This window comes from Epinephelus fuscoguttatus, linkage group LG7, assembly GCF_011397635.1.
Source record: "Epinephelus fuscoguttatus linkage group LG7, E.fuscoguttatus.final_Chr_v1".
NCBI lineage: Eukaryota > Metazoa > Chordata > Actinopteri > Perciformes > Serranidae > Epinephelus > Epinephelus fuscoguttatus.
The window spans coordinates 28813921-28837898 of record NC_064758.1 but is presented as its reverse complement, the minus strand read 5'-3'; the positions used below and the strand labels follow the sequence as shown (position 1 = coordinate 28837898).

Sequence of the window (23978 nt, the reverse complement as noted above, 5' to 3'; positions counted from 1 at the left end):
CAAATCTACTGGATGTATTGCCATGACATTTTGTAGAGACATCAGGCATTTTAAAATCAGTTACCCTTTTTATTTTGTCAGCAACACAACTACGAACTGTTGTATTTCTTAGAACACTGTTTTGAGGTACTTTTTCAGCTCCTACTTAAGAGTAGGTAGGTGTTCTCCCAACATAAGAGGAACCTGACTGATTGGACACATGAGCCCATGCAGGCAACCACCATTTTAAAACCTGTTAGCCATGTAAACGACATAAAATACAAACATCTCATAATGGAAAAAATGTAAGAAAACACAAACAAATGGACTGACAGGGAATTCCAGGCTTTACTAAGCACATATGTGACGAGGGAAATTCAACGCAATTCTGACTTGTTAAAACTAAATAGAGTGTAGGCTGGCTTATGTCACTTTAGCGTTTCTTTTGGTAGAGTGAATGCAAACAGAAAAAAAGCCCTTGACAGGATGTAATTCTTGGTAGAGCTCTCCAATGTGTGTTGTGGAATAAAGAGTCTCAAAACATATAGAATTTGACATTTAAGGGTTTACTCACGAGAAAGTCAAAGAATTGGTACATCATGCCAATTTATAGTGTCTGATGAACAAGCAGTATTAGTTGACACACCCACAAGCTTTCCCATACACATTAAAAGATGTTTCCTGTCACTTAAGTTGCTATTTCCTGTTATTTAGATAACCAGTTTTGGTTGCTTCCCCTCACCTACCCAAATTTGGTCAGCGTCATGTTAGGTTATCTGGCTTTGGAGTTCCCAGAACTATTTGGTCCAATAACATCCATTCATAGTGCTCAGTGAATGAATTCCAATGACTTTGGTGATCTCCTGACTTTTGCTGTAGTGTCACTATGGGGTTGACATTTGTGATTTACGGTAAAATGTCTGAACAGCTATTGCATGGCTTGCCTTGAAATTATATATTAATGTCCCCCTCAGGATGAATCACTTTACAATCCCCTGACACCATCACCAGGTCAGAGTTTTACAGTTTTTTTGTCCAATACTTTAGTTTATGACTCTGCAAAATTAATGACATATCCATCAGCCTCAGATGTACTTTGTGTTAAGGGCTGATGAATAAATGTTGGCATGTTAATATGCTAAACAAAGATGGTGAACTTAGTAAACGTACCTGCTAAAAATCATTAGCTTAAAGCACAGCTGTGCCTGAGTACAGCCGTACAGAGCCACTATGACTGTAGACACTCGGGCTTGTTAGATAGTTAATTGGTTTTTGAGGCTTTATTTTAAGCATAATTTTACTTACAGTTGACTAATGGGATTTAGACTGCTCATTACCTTCTTTTATTAACTGCACTCTAAAGGAGCATACCAGGGTTTTTTCAAGTTTAAGCCTGTTTACTACGAATCGTGCACTTTACATCACAGCTGACCATCCAGCAAATAGAGGCAACATCAAAACTTTTTCATCATATATTGCTCCCTTGTTAAATATTTGCCCCAAGAACACTGCGATTATCTGCTGCTGGCTTATTGGAGGTTCCCAGCAACAGCTGGAAGAAGATCGGGATGCAGTCTTTGTCAAGTACGCCCAAAAGCTATGGTCCTTTTATATAGAATTGTCTTGTCTGTTTTATATCCATTATGTTTTTTTCATGCGAAGCACTCAGTATTTGCTGATATATCACAAAGGCTGCCACAATGCGATTTTGAGTCGATTCAACTCAGGGGCATGCAATCAAAATGAGTTGAGAACAGTAAATATCCACAGTTTAAGAAGGAGATGTGCTTGGCCCGAAATGGTGACACAGACGTTCTACGGGAATTTAAAAATAAAGGCGTATCTTAAAGATAATGATATGTATCCATGTTTTCACTTTGCATTGATAGTATTGGATTGTTGATCACTGAATAGCTATATCAATTCAGATCAATGCATCATACACTCCCACTGTCTTCAGTTAATTTCTGTATGAAAATATGTTGAAAGACTTTCATGAGTTGTGTAATTCATCACAGTGAAGACAAGGTCTGCACTAATTTTGGCCAAAGTCACATTATAGCTATGTGGTGACAAAGTGCAGACTCTCCAAATCAATCAGCTCTTTAACTGCAGTACCACACGATAATATAGCATTAGGCAAACAGCTTGGTACGGTCATTTCACCACTGAAATATGGACTACTACTACTGCTAGTTAACATTATACCTTTATGTGCTCTTTAGCAGTGAGGTATAAAGAAAGGTAGCTGTTGAAAATAATTGAAAAACCCTCGGGTAAAGCTTATTAAAGTCTCTGTAAGTCTGCTATCTCCCCCGCAGCTCTCGCTGATGAAAATGATCCCGTGTCCAGTTGTGACCTGGCCACCCATGGGCTCTCCGTTCTACTCTGTGCTGCTGGTGAAGTGCATCTCTGAGGACATCTGACCTGGTAGTCCTCTTGGCAACACACTGGCTCTGCTGCACAGCCAGAACAATGGACAATTGTCCACTCAGTGAGCAAAAGAAGCTTTTTCCCAGTGTCGTACTGAGCAACCCGCCAACAGACAGAGTCTTTCAGATGGAGCTATTCTGTGTAAACAGACTCTCATTCTCACTGAGATCATGATTCATCAGAGCAAGTGTCTCAACTAATGGACCAAGAAGATTTATGTGGAATGTGTTTTTGTGACACGCACATTTCACATAACTTCCACTCGCAGTGAGACAAAGTGTCAGAAGGCTGCACACTGACATGTATTTCAGAGCCAGAATCAGAGATGTGCAACAGAAGCCAGATCAGACAATTACCCTCAGACAACTTAACCAGCCGAAACAGGAATAGGCCCAGTCGAATACAATGGCACTGTCACACACCACTACTGAAAGCTTGTCTTTATTTTCAAATAGAGCACTAACACGCATCTTTTCCAAAACAGCTCATGGGGATCTCAAGTCTGCTCAGAACGCAATTTGTCAAATGAGCTGAAATAAGACAAATACAATACGTTAGAAGATCTGAACCCCAGACTTAAACTTCATTGATCATCTAAAATCAAAAATGCATGAAACGTGCTGATCTATTCCACTGAATATTTCATATGTGAGGTAGATTGTGTGTTTTCAAGAACTTCTAGCCTTTAACATCAGAAATGTTTCAGATAGTTATCCATATACCAATATCTAAAGTTCAGAAAAGGAAAAATCCTCATTAGCGGTGTTATTGGTGCTTAACCTAAGAACACAGTAGCAGAAAAAGTATTACATGAACTAGACTAAACAGATAAACATTCACATTATCATCATAGTGTAAACTAAACTACTCCAAGCCACTTGTGCTATGACCAACACAGTGGGTGCATTCAAGGGCCCTGTGTTTATTTATTTCTTTCGTTTTCATGTTCATTAGAGCACATTCAAAATCATAACGTTTGTGTGGATGGTTTCTCCAAATAAAAAGGTGTGATGTGTTTCCAACTGTGCAGGGAAACTGGAAAATTACTTGAGCAGTGAGAGCGTGGGATTATTGCCACCCTAACACAAACACACACACACACACACACACACACACACACACACTTCTATTACTTAGAAGGACAGGGCTTTGAGGTACATTTATATGCTGCAGTCTTTAGCCAAACCTCAACCATAACCACTACATGCCTTACCACAACCACTCATTAAAGTAGCCTTAAAGAAGCACTTCACTGCTGGAGAGAGAGTCTTTTTTATTTAAATGGGCTGTCTATACAGTCGGAATAAGCTAATACCTTTGAAATGGGTGTTTTTAACCACAGACAGCAGAGGAAAGGGCTGTGGCATTCGCTTCTGCTCAAGAGGTAGACAACCTACAATTGCCAGAATGCACTGCACCACACTGGATAAACAAATTGACTCTCTTATTGTTAGTAAACAGTATGATCTTTTTGATGGGCTGGGCTTAGCTGGAGGCAAAACAATTCTCCAAAGACATTAGCTAATGCTAGCTTGCAAGTTCTGTTGGCTTGTTTTAGACAATGGAGGAAAATGATGAGAGTGGTGCGTTCAGAAATACTCATTCTGAGTGCCGGAGCGCACTCTGGCACAAAATGGACCATACGTAAATTAAGAACACTGTCTGAATATACTGTTCAGTTTTACAGAGCACCGCACTCTCGGAGTGGCAGAGCACACTCTAGTTTCATTCATATAGAATTATAACGCTCAGTTTCTTGGACCAACAGGGCTCTCATTTTAGTGTAAAGCATTAGAATGAATTTATGAACGCACCATGTCAGGTCACTCACTCTGCTGGACCGTGATTGTTACTTGAATAAGTAAACACTGACTAAAGGGACCAGACTGGCCGACCCGTATGCTCTCACTCAGTGGATGGACGATGTCACAGGACTGCTGAAGATGGGATGGCCGGCATTGTGGTCGATTACTTTGCCAACCTTACAAAAGTGGACGACACTTGAACTGTTTCCTCCAGTTTGCTTTGCTATTGAAGCTAAAGTTAGCTAATGTGCTCAAAAAGTTCGCGTTACAGAGAAATCCAATATTCCTCTTAATACCTCCCCAGTGTCTGATGATGTGGATATGATAAACCTTGATACACATAACGCTATTCATCCCTACGACAGTATATACTTTTTCCCTAACCTGATATGAAGTGTGTGCTGCACATTTGAGCATTTTAGATGATCGCCTCCGTCCAGTCCTTTTGTCTTATTGCATTTTACCATAATTGTCTTAATTTTTGTTGATGGGCAGTGGCAGCTGGTATACAATAACATTTAAGCCATGGCTCGTTCTTTTCTGTCACCTGGCAAGTAGTGTTTTGCCTCCAGCTAATAAAATGACGTCATAGTGACGTCATTCCTAAAAGGATGTATACTTCTGATCTATACTCTACTCATCTGTTTTGACACAGAAAACAATATGGCAGGCAGCTGGTAACCACAAATCTCAAATTACAGTAAAACAGTTAGCTAAAATAGGCTCAGCAGTAACATAATCTTGGTTTATTTTTGTTCAGCACTGCCTAGTTTTACTGTTAGGTGTGAGTTTGAGAGAGAGGGAGGTGGGTCCCTCTCTCAATCTACTTCTATTCTCTTTGTGCCTGTGGTGGCGGGCATATGAAAATGCGGAAGTACAATCTGTAGTTCGAGCAACAGCCCCAGAGCCAGTGAACATCTGACCTGAAATTGAGGCAAGTTTACCACAGGTCATTTACACACACTACCCACACTTTTATGATACGAAGCTGGTTAAAGATCCACAAAAGCAGCCCTTCAACTGAAAACTAAATCTAGAGGTTAACCTTGTGTGGACCAGCTTTTTGTCTTTAGAGAGTTGAGTCCCTTTAACGATGGATGCAGGTATACTGACACACACCAAGCACACACGCTTGTTTGTGTCACTTGCCTTAAGGCTGTGTTGACCAAAGCTTTTTTCCCTGAGGCCAGAATATTTTTAAAATTCCTTGCAATGGGAGTGTTGCATATTTACACTATGTTACACACCACAGCATGATAAGGTGCTTTATCCTGCGCTGAACGCTCCACGTTCGTCATTTTTTTCTGAGCGCCAGGAGTTGAAAAAATGTTCAACTTTGGGTAAACCCTGTGCTTGTTACTGTCACTTTTGATCCGACCGTCCAATCACAGTGGACTAGAGGTGGAAAAAATACCACTAAGACCAATCGTCAATGTACAAATGCTGAACAACAACAACAAGGGCAGAGAAATATGTAAATATACTGTATGTTTTCCTGAACCTACACAGACTGGCAGATCCATCCTCTTTCCCCACGTCTTCATCCAGAGCAAGTACTCTACCTTGTGTCCACATATTTACCCCCATGGGTGTTTGGTATCATAACAACCAGACGCAACCAAAGCTTCTCAGTTGAAAAACCATAGCGCCTCCAAAGCACCCTCAAGTGCTCCCAGCTGGGGCTTTCCTGAGGAGCACCTGGAGTTTCCAGCTGGGAAAAAAACAATTTGGTGGACCCGGGGTCTTTAGTTTGATTTATAGCTGCTCATTAAGCAGTTATGGCATGTAGCTGTCAAAGCTGCGCTGTAGGCTATGCTGTATCCAATGTGCGGCTTCTTTAAAATTTAACATCACATTAAGGCTAAACCACACAGGGACTGCCATAAGTGAGACAGGTCAGTTTGGGCTTAGGTTTATGATGTTTGTGGAGATTGCTGGCAGTAAAGACAATATTAAGGAAGCTGGGGGAAGACTCTGTGGTTTTCTGAGTTAACAGGAAAGATACTGCAAACCTTCTGCTCACCGAAACTCCTACTCTCTTTCACAGCAAATGAATGAACTTAAACATGACGACCGCACGGGGACAAGTCTCCTGTTCAGTGATGAGACAAAGTAAAACTAGGCATTTATCCTAAATGTAACTCCAGTTCTGCTGTAAGTACTGACATATCCCACCGTCGCTCTACATTACAAAGGGAATGAAAGAATATAAGCAACGGTTACTGTGGGGAATACAAATAAAGTAAGATGCAGCCTGATCACGCACATCTGTCTGGTGTTGCAGTGGTGCCATTATGAAATCTGACGCTAAATTATAAATCAAAACCTACTGCTGTAGGTACCTGTTGCAGGGCTCATGTTAACCCCTTGCATCAAGCATGAATGTGGCTTTACATAATTCTGTCCTCACTATATCCATAACCTCTACATGCCGGGCCCAACCCTTACTCTTGCCTTAGAAAAGAGAAACCAAATCACAGCTCTAAAATCTACTAGTAACCTTGTGAGGTCCAATAGAGTGTGCCAGTAAACCCGGAACTCCGTTGGCGCTTTTAGCACTTCCGGTTCTCTCGTCTAAAAGTCAATACGTTTTTTGAATGGGATTTTGGTAAAATGCCTCAAATAAGGTCTGTGGTTAACAAAAGCTTAAGCGAGTTTCAGGTTTTGTTCTATGACATAAAACACATCAGTAAATACCCTACTTGTGAATTTTGAAGCTTTTACGTGTCATAAAAAAGGCGGTTGCTAACAAGTTGCTTAATATGACTACAAACCCTGTCGGGGACATTAAACGTCATCACCCCAAACAGGCGAGAGTGCTGGCAGTCCAACATTACAGCTTCTTATTTAGCTTAAACAGTCCGATTTCCCCATTATACAATGTTTTTAAAATAAAGCAGCCCGAAATCAGTTGAAAGCTTAGTGGCGGTGACGTCAACAGTCATGCGACCGTGGAGTAGTCATGTAGTCTGTTAAAGCCTAACGTTAGCTTTTTACTTCTGGCGATCGCATTTAAGCTTTGAATGCAGTATGAAAGGTGTTCATATGTGAAGATTATCTCGCTGAACAAAACCTGTAAGTATCATAAACTTGTGTTAGCCACAGAGCTTATTTTCTGACATAATCCAAAACGCAATGCAAAAATCACGTTCACTTTCTCTTCTGGGAACCAGCGTGATGCTAAACTTCTGGATTTTGACGTCAGCCCTGGCACACTCTATTATATGTAGCCACATGGAAGGCAAGTGCCATTAATGTGAATTATTGAACATATTTTTCACTATCATGATTAACACAAAATGTATTTTATCAGAAATGTGCAACAGTAAGCTTAGAAAAATGTTTTTAGCCCTCCTAAATATCATGTGCATAGTAGAATTGTATCCACTGGCAGGAGTTAAGGGAAAATAATGATTGTCTGATGCAACATACAGATGGTTTTGTTTCCCAAAAGGCCTCAGTATATTTACTGGCAAATATCACATTTGATTGCCCTTGGACCTCCAGGTAGAGGGCGCTTGACAGCTCTATGCATAATCCATTGATAAATTACACGTTATTGATCCTCGTAGCCTTGTTGAGGGCCACATGTGAGTGCTCCAACACTGATAAGGCAGTTAAAAAACACTGTATTCTGTCAGTGATGGCTCCCATCCGCTAGTCAATTGTAGTTTAAGCAACCCTATTTGAAAGGAAAGAGCTTCTCTAATTTGCAAAACGTCAATGGTGATTGAGGTCTTCCCCCAAATCAATGTAACTGTCACATGCAGGCGTTTCTGAGAACACTTGAAATCCCACAGGATTTGCATCTGAAAACAGTTATCCTGTCAGCTGATTTTTTATGTATGCTCTGGCTACTGTGGCATAGTATACTTTATAAGCTCAAAAGAGCAGACACACACAAATACTGTATGTTCAAACAGAACTCACACACGCGATTGCACAGCCAGCCGGGAAAAAAAAACACACACACACTCGCCAAACATCATCTCGAGGGAAATACAGACGAAATGAAATTGAAGCTAATGAAACACCAAAGTTCCACTCTTTCATTTCCACATGTAAAATCAACAGGTATTTTAGCAAAAGTACCCGAGGCCAACACTGCACTCTAATAATTTAGTCTCCCTATAAAGGTCCACACTGTGCTAGCTGATATAATGGTTATATATTACTATCTGTTGTTAGCAACCGTTCTGATGCACCTGCAGGCCCTGCTGTAATAACACAGCTGAAGGACAAGGAATGAATCCCGATGACAGTTTATTATGTATACTGTGAGAGAGCACACTGGACCCTGACATCCCTGAGATCCGCCGGCACACACTAATACACATGCACACATGAACACCTGATGAAGTCAATATATTTTAAATTATTCAGTTCACTTACATCTGGCATCTAACCATGAAGGTTTGGTTTAATTTGGGCATGTTTTTAAAAAACATAACTTACTACATTTACCACATTTGCTTTTACTTCCACTGGCACTGTATCTAAGTATACAAATTTGATTTACTTCTTCATTTCATGCTCTGTGATAGTTCCACATCAGTTTATGTCAAGAGGGAAATGCTGTATCTCTTATTTCACTTCATTTATTGGACAGCTTTAATTACCAGTTGCCTCACTGATAAAGATTTTACACACAAAACATATAATCATCTTATAAAGTGTGACTTTTTGTCACATCAAAAACAAAGTTGTTCAAATTAGCTCGACTATTGAAAACAGGAAAATGATACTTAGATGCTATAAACTTAAACAATACTATGATATGCATATAAATGTAACAGTAACAATTATCTGATAATACATAATAAAACACTTGCAATATCATTTTTTTCAGCCCATTGTCATCCACAAGTTGTCAAATACTGACGGTTTGTCACAGCCCTCGGCATGTGATGTCGATCCCAAAGGCACCCTTTAGCGCTTTTATGAGATGCGCCAGGCTTTCAATTAACTTGACTGGCACTTCCATTGTATAAAAAGTGAGAAAGTCCACATAGAGCGGGAGGGAGGAGACCTAAATGGATCAAACAAATCAAGACTTTGACCCAGGAGACCACAGTATGTGTCCTGTGTGAAATCAAAAGTCACCGTAGTTTAACCTAACATTACTTAATTTACGTACAATTATCGCATGCTGATGTTACTTATGTGATAAATTAACATTGTCACACTATTGTTAGGTAACAAAGGTGCTTATTTGAACCCAAAACATTATCTTAAGCAAGGAGTTTTGTTGCCTAAAGCTAACCACAAACGTTTCACAGCATTAACCATGTATTAAAATTTGTTTTAGCTGTGTGTCACATAGAGATGCTAAAAGACGCCTTGTGCATCACTATAAGATGCAGAGGTGTGTGACAGAGCGTCTGCATTTGACGACCTGGGAATAAAAAGAGGTTGGTTCTTCTGTATTATGTATGTATGAGAACTATTATTAATACTTTTGTTATTCTAAGGACATTTTGTTCGTAATTCTGTGCTTTTACTATTTGCTTAGGATTCTGAGTGCAGGATTTATACTTGTAATGGATTATTTTTTATCTTACTTTATGTTTAGCTTTAAAGGATGCGAATACATCTTCTGCCTCCACTCCAAAACAATAAAGGTGAATGGGGTTTTGATCGTGGTGCCGACTGCATTAAACAATTCCTGCTTTAAAATAATGAGCAACAAATATGAAACAATGTTGACACCGTGGCACATTAAACAAAAACAAATGTATCTGCATGGCTCGATACCACTGGAGATAAGAGAGGATATAAACACTGCAGAAGAAGGACCATTGTGTTTTTCTCCTCCTTCTCTTGCAGCTCAAGCTGGCGTGCAGTGACTCCCTGTCTACTTCTCGCTACTCTTCAGCGGCATGCCTATCTACATTAGAGCCCTCACATGGGCATGCAGTCTAAACAGAGCCTCGTGCCACCAGCCTCTGGGGAAAGAAAGACAGCCATGTGAGCAGTGCACCTCCTGTCTCCTAAGTTGGCAGCACATTGCACAAAGATTATTATGTTTTAATAGTAATGGTGCATTAGTCTCTTTGCATGCATGTGGCTGCTACACTCAACGGTGTGGACTGTGGGACTGAGACACTGAAAATGTGTGTATCGATGTGCAGAGCTTAAATATCATGTCCTGTTTATTAACCATGCTAGTGGCTAACGGTGGCTTTGTGGATCTGTCACCATGATGTCAATTATTGGTTTGTGGACTCCCGTTTTGAAGCCTCAAGTTTGGCATCTTGGCACCATCTTGGTTTTTGCTGTCAGAAGTGACCATATGTGGATGAGTGGGTGGAGCTGCAGGGGAACAAGGTCTGGATCTGACTGAGAACTTGAAGACATCGCCGTCGTATCGACTTGTCCATTACAGAGTAGCAACACCCTAAAGCATACTCTGCTTTAACGTCCATTTTACTCTAAATGGAACCATAATTTACAAAATGAACATCATGATCTTAAACTAGCGGCTGAAAGAATAAACTCATTAGAAAAATGTTTAATGAGAGAGTTCTTTTGCAATCAGTGGAGTCACCCCTACTGAACAGTAGATGAACTCAAGCTTAGGGCATTGCCATGGTGGTTTCTCTTTTCAGATGAGCACAGTAAATGTAAGCATTAGCATTACCTAAGCTAATCGTCACAGTAAATGTTAGCATCATATGTTTTTGGCAAACCACAAACATGTTAGCATGAGTGTCAGACTGAAGCTCCCAGAACCTTCAGTCAAACTTTGGTTAAAGTGCGGTTATATTTTGGCACAAAAACCAATTGGTTATGGTTAGGAAAAGATCCTGTTTATCGCGTCTTGCTAATGAGCAACTGGTTTTATTGTTTGTTGGTCCTTAAGAGAGGTCTGCAGCCTAGCAACCATCTCTCGGAGCACTCATGCCATCCACCATCCACTCTACCTCCCAATGACAAAGTCAGCTGATACACATGTATTCAAAACTACATCTTTTTGATATGATAAATACGATATATTCTAATGTAACATATCCGTGCTTTGCGGAAACATAAAATGCCCACATGTTCTTTTGATGACTGGGCTGCAGAGAAAACCCTTTGATCTAGACTGAATTATCTCAACAGATACTTGCTTGATTGCTGTAAAATTTTGTAGACATGATTTTTCATCTAGTGCCACCACCAGGCTGACAATTGTAGTTTTGAAAGAAGTTATTGGATGGATTACCAAGAAACGTGTTACACATATTTCTGTCCCTCACAGGATGATTTGTGATAACTTCGGCGATCGTAAGGCTTCTCCTTTAGCGCCATCATCAAGTCAAAAATGTTTAAATCATTTATGACTAAACACCTGGAAAACTCATGACATCTCCATCAGCCTCGGCTATACTTTGTGTTTAGTGTTTAAATTAGCAAATATTAGCATGCTAACACGCTAAACTAAGATGGTGAGCATTAACATTACACCCTCCAAACATTCAACACTGCTACTGTGAGTGTGCTAGCATGCCGCTTGTTAGCATTTATCTGAAGCACAGCTGTGCTTTACAGTACAGTCTCACAGAGCCTGCAGTATAGCTGTGACCTCTTTGTTTTCGTTGCTTCTGTTTGCTCCCTTTTTCCTTAAAATGCAGCATCTTTTATGTGTTGCTAGGGGATTCTCCCTGACAAGTAGATCCACAGGATTAGTCTTAAGTGCAATATAATTTCTAAGGTGCAACGTGATTTCAGAGCAGAGCGTGGAAAGTGTTGAGAAAGCGATAAAACAGAGAACAAAGCACAGGACCCAGGTCTTAGAGGAACCACAACAACATGCCTCCTTTTGAAGCAGCAGACACTCTCACAGGCAGCACTAACGGCAGCCTTTTAACAAATTCACTTAACTCATTTAGCAGGATTTGAAGAAGTGTTAGAAGTGAGGAGAGAATTTGCCTGGTAGAAACAGATCATATTTAAAAGGCAAATGTCTCACTGATCTATACAGACTATTGTGCTTGTATGAGGTTTTCCATCATAAAAGCAGACTTGGATGTTATTTAGTCATATAGCAAAGAACTCCGCTATGGCTGAGTGACTTTGTGATTCAGGCTCTGTCCAGAATGTTGCATGGATCACAGACCACTGAGTTGAAACAACTACAAAAACTACAATTAGCCCTGTGATAATGCTTTTCAGCCCACGCTGATCATTTTCTGCTAAAGCAACGGGGACCTTTTTTTTTTTTTTTTTTTGCTTTTTGGAAGGATGAGTGAGAGGCCGACCAGCAGCCAGCAGAGACCTCCTCATGCTTCTCCACTCATCCCCGTAAGAGGATCGGACGTAATGGGGTTTCCTCTTCTCTGGCTCCTTCTGCTCGCCAGATAAACTGCAGAAAACTTCCAACAAAGTCTAAGAGTGCTATTCTTGTCACATTTTACAGTCATATCGACAATACGTTTTGAAGGAACACTGGTGTGACCTCAATGTGAGCAGAGCTAAGCTTTTAAGCAGGTGCCCTCTTCCCCTTCCCGCTCCAGTGCAGTGGGAGAAAAAGGGGGTAATAGCCTCACTGGGAGAGTTGATCTGCTGCAATCGTCAAGCAAAGACCTCAAACCCGTGCCTAAATGAGGGATGACATCTCATTAAAGACAGTGAAACAAAATTTATCAGCTACAAGCGCAATCATGACACAAAAACAAACTAGAATAGGTCTGAAAACAAATGAAGAATGGAATACAAATGTACCAGCTGTGTTTTCATTGAGAAACATTTATTCATATAGCATGCTATTATGTGTCTGAATAATAAAGTGCACCATCCCCCCAGGCCTGTGGGAATAGCCAAGACCTTAATATCAGGCGTGCATGGTTTCTCATATTCTCCCTGTGGCAGGCTGCTGACCTGATGACCTCATGTCAGGCGCAATGACAACTTGTTTGACACAGGGATATTTTATTCATTCTATTAATATTGCATCAGTTGCACACACTGTGTCATGTTTGTGTGCATGAATATATATACCTGCTTCACTGAACATGAAAGGAACACCGCTCCCTCACAACACTGTTTCTACCCAAAAGGCCAAGGGGATGGGAATTTGAAAAAATAGGCTCTCAGGCAACATTCCTCTGTGGTTGTGAGTCTAATTATGGTCTTTGCAGGTCTGAATATGCTTGGAGTTCATGCTCTGATAACAAATAAAAGTCACTGACTCTCATTTGCCAATCACCATAATTCAAACATATTTTTCTGTATTTATTTTAGCCAATTCCAACATCAAATCTATGCATGTTATCGCTTAATCCTGGCACTTAGACTCACAGCGCTGTAGCCACTCTGTCCAACCAGATCACTTCAGTTCAATGCACTCATCTGCATCCCAGCTCCACTGTCGTATTCGCATTTGCTTCCGAATTGATCTTGCCTACGACTGTTCACTTCTTGCAGGGTTCAATCTGATTGAACTCTGACCTGAGAGATGGCGAGACTCATCGGCCCCCAGCCAATTTGAAAGGGCAGGTGGGATTGACCTGTCCTTAAGTACGTATCGATTGCTTGTATCTTTGTTTGTATAACTGCATGCTTAAAGAGAACAAGCAGCAGAACAAAGTTCATGCAGTGTGACTGTCCATTACGGCAAGAGCACGGATAGTGGGTGAGGATAAGAGTATAAAATCAATAAAAAAGTGTATGTTTCTCAACTTTTGGAACACTATTCTTAGTCTGTTTGCCATGCTAACACCAGGAGTTTACGGTTGTAACCCTGCCCACACTATTTCCTGTCCCACCTGCTTTTTGCCACAGCGTGAGTAAATTTCACCTTGCCAATTCTGGTCTGATCGAGCCATAAGTCAGCACCTGATTAAATGGCTGGAACGAAAACCAACAGGGCTCTCAGTCCCAACGACCATAAGTGAGAGTCATTGGACTATAGATAATGTATTTAGTATATCCACAGGAATCATAAAAGTACAACCTACTCTTTAAAGTTCCTACATCCTCTCTACCTATGATTAATCTCTTAGTTTTACTAGGCAGTATAACGTTTATTGGTGGTATTACACTTTTAAAAGTATTATATTAAAGGGTTTATTTATTTATACTTTAATGTCATGTGTAATACTGTAGTTTTGTATGTTTTGGTAGTTATTTCTAACATTTTATGTTTCAATATTTTCATCACTTTAATGAACAAGATCAATTGTTCAACCAAACCAGCACAAATATGTTGACTGATGACTCATCAACCCTTTAAAATCTGTCAGGCATTTTTGTTATCTGTGAAAAGAGTGTTATTAGACCATAATATAAAAGTCTTTATGTATTCATTGCTTTGCGAGAGCAGACCTTCTTTTAGAGAGTTTTGTATTCAATGTTTTGTTTTTGTGTTCTGCATGAAAATAAGACAAAAAAAAAGAAGAAAAGAACTGCCGCACTGTGCTATCTTGTTCCCAATTCTTTTATTCCACAAGGACGTGGCAATGTTTTCAGACACAAATTGTCTCCCCCAGGGACTCAGGTGCTGTGCTTTTAATGTAATGTATTCACACAGGTAGGGTGTAATCATTTCTACTGCTTAAATAATTGGACATACTGTCCTCCCATGTGTCTTATCTATGACCAAATTCACACATAATGTGTGTAGTGTCATCACAGCACATCTATAAATACAGGCGTGCTCACAACCTCACTCTACCATAATGTCATGTCCAAGTAGAATAAAGGGAAAATTAGTAACAGGATAGAAGTGTGTGGATATCTTCTTTGTCAGTTTTTCGCAGATTATTGTTACCCAGCCACTGCCAGTTTTTTATGTGCTAGTAACTCCTGCATGGAAACAGACAATTTAATTGTACAGCTTTTCTTCCATTTGAGTATTGGGGTGAAATCAAACTTAAATCACAACCCCGTGGAAAGCCAGACAAGATAGACTCATATGACTCATATTCTAATATTCAGTAATTCTCTTGTTCTATTGTGAATATTTCACGACTCCAGAGAGATGGATGGTGAAGCTTTGACGGTTTATTAACATCGTCCATATTCAGCCAAGTTTTCAATTTCCTCTTACTAGATAAATCCCACTGAGCCTTTCTCAACCTGTCTTTTTCCGTTCTTTTATGCTATACGTTATACAGTCAAAGACCTTTTTTTGTTACACTTTTAGCCTACCTGACTTTTCTCTTAGCTACATACAGTAGTAGTAACATTTTATGCTCCACCATAAAAAGTTAAATAACTGCTCTTGTGCAATAACTAAGTCTTGGAAAAATTTAATAAATGTAGTAAATGTATAAAAGAGATCTAAATGAATTTAGTTATGTGTGAAGAAATACCTCACCTGCTAAATGATCATCTGTACATCACTTACTCACCCCATGTGAATTAGTCTCCACAGTGAACGAAGAATCCAAAAACAGAGAACACTCTTGGTAAGTTAAAGCTGAAGGGGTCTGTGTTTCACAACAGCAAACCTACATCAAAGCATCCATTTACAAGCTCTCACACAGCCAGTGCAGTATAATCCAAGTCTCACTTATCCAGTCTCATGCTCACTACTTCCCAAACACATGCATTGTCGCTGAAGCATGACAATTTGAAACACCTCCACATATGAGTAGCACACCCCGCCATGTGTCTTTGAACTCTGCTTGTGCATTCATTGAGCAGAGCTCAGGTGCACTACTTGTCTGTACATGAGACTGTTTGTGCAGAAGTGTGTAAGGTTTTGGTAAAACTGCATGTGTTTGGAAAATACTGAGCATATGACTGCATAAAAGAGACTTGGATTATACTGCACGAGTTGTGTGAGAGTTTGTAAGCAGATTTTTTTTTAGTAGTTTTTTAATAGTTTTGCTATTGTTGAATGGGGAGCCTTTTTTTAATTCTAATTGATCAAGAATCTTCTCAGTTTTGGGTTATTAGTTCACAGTAGAGGCATGCAAGAGAAAGATTTCTTCACAAATTCACCGTAACACAGATGAGTTATTGATGCACAATTGATCATTTTGGAGTTGAAGTATTCCTTTAGCTAAGATGCTGAGCCTTAATTTGAAAAGAAGAGTCAATTTGGATGAGAAAGTGGAGTTACTTACTTTGTTATCCATGTTTCACGTACTTGTTATAAAATTATAATGCTTTGAGTGGGATCTTAGTGTCTCACTCTGAATAAAAGCCAATTACCAAGTGACAGAGAGAGTCAAAACCTCTGGTGTGCATCATAAAATATCCATGAGTCTGTTGTGTCTTCACTCCTACAGCAATAGTAATGGAGCACTTTGCGTCAAATATATATGTGTGTGTGTGTGTGCGCGTTATCATATGGTACATGACTTACCAACCAACCAACTCGACATGCCTCCTAAGATGGGGCTAAAAACAGCACTAGAGATGTGACTAATTGACCTGCACCACTGCATGAATAAATGTACAAACAGCACCGGTGTTTGGAGAAACAGACATAATTAACCTTTGCCATTTTGTGTCACTTTGAGAGCTTCTTACGTAACACACGCACACAGAGCCTTCATATTCCCTTTATGTCTGTCTTTACCACTGTCGGCTGAATAGATCACACTGCAAGGCTTCAATCTCCTTCAAATCAATCACAGTGATGATTCTGTGAAAAACGAGAGATAAAAAGCCGACCGAAGCCTGTCAGGGCTATGAGAGCAGAGGACGTCAATGCCTCACTTAGACAGCTAGTCTGAAGGGGCCGCTTCCCCAGACAGGAGGACAAGACGGAGTTCACCTGCATTCAATACAAAGTTGTGCCTCGGTCTTTGAGAAAAGAGATGCGACAGAGAATTGCGAGCTGCACTCCCTGATGTAAATGTCATCTGGATAAAAATCAATTTCATGATTCATTCAAGAGGCCGGGACTTACAAATGGACAAAGTTGCCCGCTCTTTCAACTACAGTGTTGTCCTCCCCGAGAATGACTTGGCGCTCATGAGCTAGACAGTGAGGGTTGGGTGATTTTTGAAAAGGTGCACAGCATCATAGCTCCTGGTAACAATTCAAAAAGTTTGGCTGATTGATTTTTTTTTCCTCCTGTGGCATTGTTGCTTCTCATTTCCAACACAGCATGAAAGGCAGTGAAATAAAAACATCTTAGCAGCAAATCGGCCTCACCATGGCAACAGTATTGATCAACCCTCCTAGGTCCTCAGAAAAATCCATTCCTCATGTCAATTTCCCAGCATTAACAGTTCAGCAGCTACTCAAGTTCTGAATAGACAGCCATGCTTTTTAGTGTACGGCAATAAAATCTACAATCACTATTTAGCTGCCCTGATGATTCATTTATCACAGGGGTGAAACACAAAATGACCTGATGATATTCACTGAGAACAAAGGGAGAATTAAGCTAGGGGGACAACTCAGGGTGAGGTCATTGACCGAAAGCTCAAAGTGTAAAGATTTAACTTCAAAGTCCATTAGATTGCTTAGTTATGGACCACATCCTATAATCTATGTGAAAATGTAATTCAAATCGACAAGGACAACAAATTGAACACTTTCCACGGAGCCCTCGTTTACTTTGATATGAGAAAAAAAATCTGCTTTGCTTCATTAATCATAACTGAGCAGGTGTTCTCTCAAGCTTTTCACGCTTTTGACAGGAATCATTTGATACTTGATGGATTGCAGTTGCAAACAATCTCAGAAACGTGTAATGGCTGCAACACACTAATCAAATGCTGTAAGGCTAATGAGGGTAAATGGGCTGGGAGCCCTCATTTCTGGTAAGTATTGATTATACAGTATCAAGTGGCCTCACATTTAATTTATTATCGTTTATTATCAGCACTATCATCACCACCAGTGCCATGGAAAAAATAAGTCTGCTGAGGGGCAAACAGGTTCAGACTGGATTTATCGTGTGTGCAGATTTGGCTGTGGTGATTAAATCTACATTTCTGGAAATGAAAAGAGATGCAGTCATAACAACGGATGCTGAATCCACGGACTCCTCAAGCTCCAGTGCAACATTGCACATGGACTACACCTACACTCCCACTGCTTTACAGTTACACCCCTTTTCCTCCAAATTAGCTCTCATTACTGAACCAGCTCTGCTCAAAATTCTTGAAACCGCGGTGCTTTCTAGCAAACCAGCCTGTGTTTCCACCAGTTTTGAACAGAGCCATTGCAAATCGAGGATGCGTCACCTACGGAGGTTCGTTACACAAATGGACAATGGAAGTAAAGATTAGCAGGAGGATGGCAGATCGTGTTTATTAGCTGGTAACTTTTGTTCTGTTATCAAAACAAGCCTGGACCAACAATTAATGAGACCATTTCTGACAATTTTCTGCCTTGACATCTCCATCCTCTCTTTTCAATCTGTAGAATATGACACACGCACTAATGTCGTCATGGTTCGCACTTCACGTCAAGGAAAACCTGCTATATTTTGCAGGGCTCCTACAACTTAAGGCTAGTTAGATTTAAGACTTTTAAGGATGGATTTAAAGGAGCTATATGTAAGAAATCTAAAGCAAATAGTCATAAAATCCTCCTAATATGTCACAGAGACTAAGGAATAATGTTCATATAACATACTGATCTCACCGACAGCACAATAGCACAGCCACAACATTTGCATATAAAAAAAATTTTTATAGTCCGCAAATCATGTTTATGTTTTGAATTTGTGTTCTGGCCTGTTGCACCCCCCCCCCCCACCAGTCACGCAGTCAGAGTCTCAGCATCAGTTAAAGTTACAACTGAGCTACAGCAGCACGGCAAGCAGCATTAGCAGTGTCCCAGTACATAGCATTAGCAGTCTCCTCAGCTGTATCCCGGCTCAGCATTAGCAGCAGAGAAGCCAGACTTGCTCGAACGGTCCGCTGGAAAACTGAAGATCAAGGACGCGGTGACGCGGCCCTGCCACAACAGCGGCCCGTGGGCAAACAAATCAGTCTCCAGCGTGCCGCTGTCCAGCAACCTTGAATCTGTAGGGGAGGGGGGGGGGGGGCGGACACGACTCATGGCAATATTTAGAATTTGAGTGCAGTAACCGTTTTGGCCACATTCTTACATACAGCGCCTTTAATATCACTTAAAATGAAATTTAAGGCCAATTTTACAGTGACCAAAACTCCACAAATTGGTACAATTTGAAGTTCACAAACACTGCATGAAATAGGTCTCCTACTTCCTCATTTGACTTGTATGATTGGTCGTTTGTCACTATGTTCAGACGACACAGCACCTTTGCTTTCTGTGTAGGTGTACACCCACATGTTGTTGAGAGAATTGTTGCTGCTGACCCTGGTGCTATCGGAGATGGGGGAATAGGTGTGGCGGGAACAATGGCAGAACAGAACTGGGAAATACCTGGCATTTATTATTATTCCCACTTTGCTGAGTTTAAAAATGTTTTTGAATAAAGTATACCGAGCCTCATGTGCATTGCTTTGTATCAGTTTCAGCCATGCCGTTAAATCCTGCTTAAAAAGCCAATATTTGTTAGATTTGCACTCCTCCATGTCGTCCATGACACAAGGACAACTAACTAGCAGACAGTGAATCCTCTGCTCTGAGCATCCCGGCTAGAAACAAAATATAAATAATGTTTGTTCCATTGTCTTGATCTGCGTGATGCTAATGCGAGAGCCATTCAGTGGATGTTACCAATTATTCTGAGATTTTACAGTGCAACGACACAAAAAAAACAACTGATAAAATCCTACTCCTCATGTCCTAGCATTTTTAAGATTTCTGAAAGATTAAAGAAATTTTAATACCAGTTAAGGCCTTATTTTTTAATTAATAAATTCAATGCCTTTTGAGACTTGTTAAGGATCTGCTGAAACCTTATTTTCTGGTTCCAGCTGGGAAGCAACTCTTCAGGTACACAACCAATTCATCAAAACGCTCCATACGGTTCACAATTAGGGATGGGAACCGGAACAGAGTCAGTTCCATGTTGGTGGAAGAGGGGTATTAGAGACTTGCTGATACACCTGGTGTGAGGAGGAAAGAGGAGAGGGAATTAAGAAATCACATCTCTCCCCTTAGACTCTCTGAATTTCCCAAATGCATACATAATTTTACACATCTTGCATGAAGAAAAGGAAGTCTTACAACCCTTGCATTCTGCAACAAATAACGAGTGTGTTGAGGATGCTTCAAAGTATCACTGGAGGGTTTTACCAACTTGGAATAATAAAATATTTATTTGTTAACACAGCCTACAAAGAGTGGATAGGAACCAAAGCCAGGCAGAAGGTTGCGGTTGGGACCATCAGTCTAATTGTCCAGCCAGTGGAGCCAAAAAACCCCAGAGGATGAGAACAAAAAAAAACCCAGAGTGTTGCGTGTGTAACTCTATGTGTGTGCGAGAAAAGAAACGGAAGAGGGGGAGGGTTAAAAGCATGTTAAGTACTTTGATGCTCTTACAGTTGCAGTTAAACAGCTACTTATAGACAGAGCCCATGGTTTGTCTAATTGAACTGAAACAAAAACACAAGATGACAAGCCTATGAGTTACAATCTGCGACCGCAAATCATTGGCACCAACACTGCAGATCTGATGATCCTCACCGCCATCCTCGCACGGGAAAACTGTATAGAAGTTTGCACATTTGAAAAAAGCATCCACATGGTATTTCAAGTAATTAGACATTTTGCTATGGAGATGTGTTTTAAATAATTAATCTGCTGTATTGGTGCCCTGCTGTGCTTCCCATTCCACTGCAGCACCAGCAGTGGGCAAACAGTCGAGTCTCAGCCAACAGAAATAGAGATGTGTTCCCATAAACCCAGGCTAACTCATTTTGAAATTAGTGGTGCAAATTCATTTCATTTACTTGCAGCCATCGAGCTCAATTAGGGCGCAAAGAGTTTGAAACAAGCTCATTTTGAAGAAGGGGGCCCCTGTAGATAAAAGCAAAGCCAACTCCACCATGAGTCAATGCTTTCAGGTTCTAAACAATTCATAAAAATGCCTGCAGTCTCCCCGTACAAGAGGCTCATATAATCATGTGCAATCACATGAAGCGAGCCTGTTATTCTCAGGAGGGGGTTGTTGAGTTTGGGTGTGATTGTGTCAGGCTGTCAGTGCCCACTCATCCAGACTTTGGAGTGAGACTGGAACAGACGGGAGCTGTTCTTGCAGCACCACCAGGGACAAGCAACAGCACACTCAGCTGTCTCATCCACACAGTGTAGTGGAGGGGAAACTACCCAAACTTACATCACCTTTCTTTGTTACAATATTTTGAGATGGAGAGAAGTCTGGGCGAAATTGGTCGTAACATGCATCACATGAAAAAATGGAAAATGATATCAACTGAAACTGCATATTTTTTAGATGACGCTTTTTGTTTACTCCTTATGGCATCCCTGTTTTCATCTGCTTCCCGTTACTGGGTGGGTAGCAATGAGGCGCAACACTTTCACTCCTCCCTAAAAAGCGTATTATCACATACCAAAAGCATGCACACACTGTAGCTGCACCAGTAAAAACACTATTTTAAAGCCACAAAACTATCGCTCACGCTCAAAGACTTGCCTGAAAGAGGCGTAGGATGTTGGCAACCATAATCGATACTGAGCTCGCCGAGGCTCCGATGACTCCCACCACTTTTTCAGGCTTGACAAACACCGGTGGCTCCCCATTAGTGCATCTCACGTCGGAGGTGTCCTTCGTGATCAGGGCTTGAACGAAAGTTAAAGATTGCTCCAGCGCGTAGGTATCCCTCGAACAAGTGTCCAGCACCCGGGCGCCTAAGGTGATGTTGGGTAAGAGTTGGTCGTCCTGGTTGATTTGGTCCAAAGCGTACATCATGGCCTCAAGCCGCTGGATGCCGTTTTCCCGTTTGAGATCCCCGCACGGCGTGCCGTCGGCACCTCTGGCATGCACCGGGAAGAGTCCACCGAGGGTAAGATGCCCCTCAGTCCGTATTGAATGGGGCGCATAAGTCTCCTGAGGCAGCGCGAAATCTACCACAGTCCTCATGAGCCAAAGCGCTCTCCATATAGTGCTCAGCTTCACGCACGATCCAGGACGAGCCATGGTCAACTTTAACGGAACAATGGAGTCTGCAAACCGCCGGAGACAGAACCAAAGAGGCGAAGAAGTTTTGTTAAAACGAACCCATCCTTGTCAACAGTGAGGAGATTCAACAAGCTGGGCTGGAGAACCAAGACGCAGTAGATGGCTCAGACAAACTGCGCCCATCGCTTTGCTGCCAGGAGTGAGCGGTGCAGCTTGTTGAATAGTGGAGCTCCTGACGGTAATTCAGTTCCCCTCGGAAAAAAGGGCTCCATCCATTAGTCAGAAAATATCAGTAAAAGAAGATGATCACCCGCCGCAGATGAACTGGCCTAATTTTGTCCATTTATGCTCAATCCAAAACGCGAAACAGCAATGAAGCCGCTGCTGGGAATATTCACAACCTAAAGCGGCAATTCTACCAAATAACATACAGTGGGTTTTAATAAATTATCTCTCAAATCAGTGCTGAGATGTTAGGACCAGCAGAAGTGGGTGACATTCTTCTTGCTCAAACCAACTCCGCGGGAGCGCAGGGATGGCTCGGTCGGCTGTGGTGTCTCTCTCCCAGGGGTGCATATCATCTCCACAGTCTCCAAAAAAGGGGAAAGAAAGAAAGAAAGAAAACGAGTAGTATGCTCTCAAATGAGCGGAAGGCTAAGAAATATCCAGCTAATTAAAGCCCCGGCTCTTTCTCGGTCTCCGCAACCGCTCGCATTTATACAAAATGAATGAGTCACAGCGAGGGATTCACTGTGTGCGCCGAGTTTTCAGCCCCCTTTCCTTGCGAGACGTCATTCAGCTGGTCAGGAAAAAAAAGAGTAGCATCACTTCATGGCGAGGTTTTCAGGAAGTTGTCTTCAGACAGTTCAACGGGAAGGTAAACAAGGCGAACAAATGCACTTATAGGCTAGACTTGAATAGTAAGACAATTGTTCCTCTGAGTGCCTCTCAGTGCGCATTCATAATCTCTTTCGCTCTGCCTCGCCTCCCTCCTTTATCCCCCTCAAACACACACACATACACAACAGACGCAAAAGTCGGAGTGTTTTTTTCCTCTTTTCTTTTGATGTTGACGGTGGCAGGCATGCAACGAAGATCTGTGGCACTGAGCTGCAGGTATGGAGGGTTTCACCCGTGCCTTTCCTGAAATAGTTTTGGATTCATTACTGATGCACCTTTAAAACGGAGGAGGGACACAGAGAGAGGGGGAGGGAGGGAGAGGAAGAGGAGAGAGAACAGACACGTTTGGAGGGGTCCAGGCTGGTCTCCCAGGCAACCCTTCTTCAGAAGACACTCCTGATTCATCCTGTGCGCTCCGCACGCGCTCGCACACGCGCGCGCCTCACGCTGGCACGCACGCTGGCACACAGACTGGTGAGAATTAACCACACCTTTAGGAGCAAGGAGCCCTCACATCTTCCTAACAAAACACTATCATCACCAAACTATTTAATTGCACAGATGGTGCTTTTACAAACAAGCAGATTATGATAATTTGCTTTCAGTGGGCATGCATTAGCCAGGGACTCACTTGGCAATTTGTAGCATTAATTAAAAAAGGTACTTTCTGTCTGCAATTCAAAACTTATATTAAGCAAAAATCATTTTTGAGGCTCTGCTAATGACTGCTGCATTTGTTCAGGGGGTTACAATGTGAGGAAAAGGTGCCAACTGAGCATTCTGTAGATACATAATTCATGTATAAGCCTTAGAAAGTAACCTTAGAAACTGTCCACTTCTAAAGCAGCCATCACACATCCAACAATAGCATCCACCGTGCTGCGGCTGTT

General features: G+C 41.3%; 1 protein-coding gene across 2 annotated transcripts in view; it reads right to left on the bottom strand.

Annotated features, from left to right (window-relative positions):
* LOC125892137 (metabotropic glutamate receptor 7-like) overlaps positions 1-23341 on the bottom strand; it is a 100568-nt gene extending 77227 nt beyond the window's left edge. The window contains exon 1 of one of the 2 annotated variants that reach the window (XM_049581926.1): positions 21703-23341. In XM_049581926.1, coding sequence (XP_049437883.1) covers positions 21703-22206 — 504 coding nt within the window. In that variant the 5' untranslated portion in view covers positions 22207-23341. The remainder of the gene's footprint in view (positions 1-21702) is intronic. The other variant, XM_049581927.1, reaches the window with a different exon arrangement.
* Between the last annotated feature and the right edge of the window lie 637 nt (positions 23342-23978).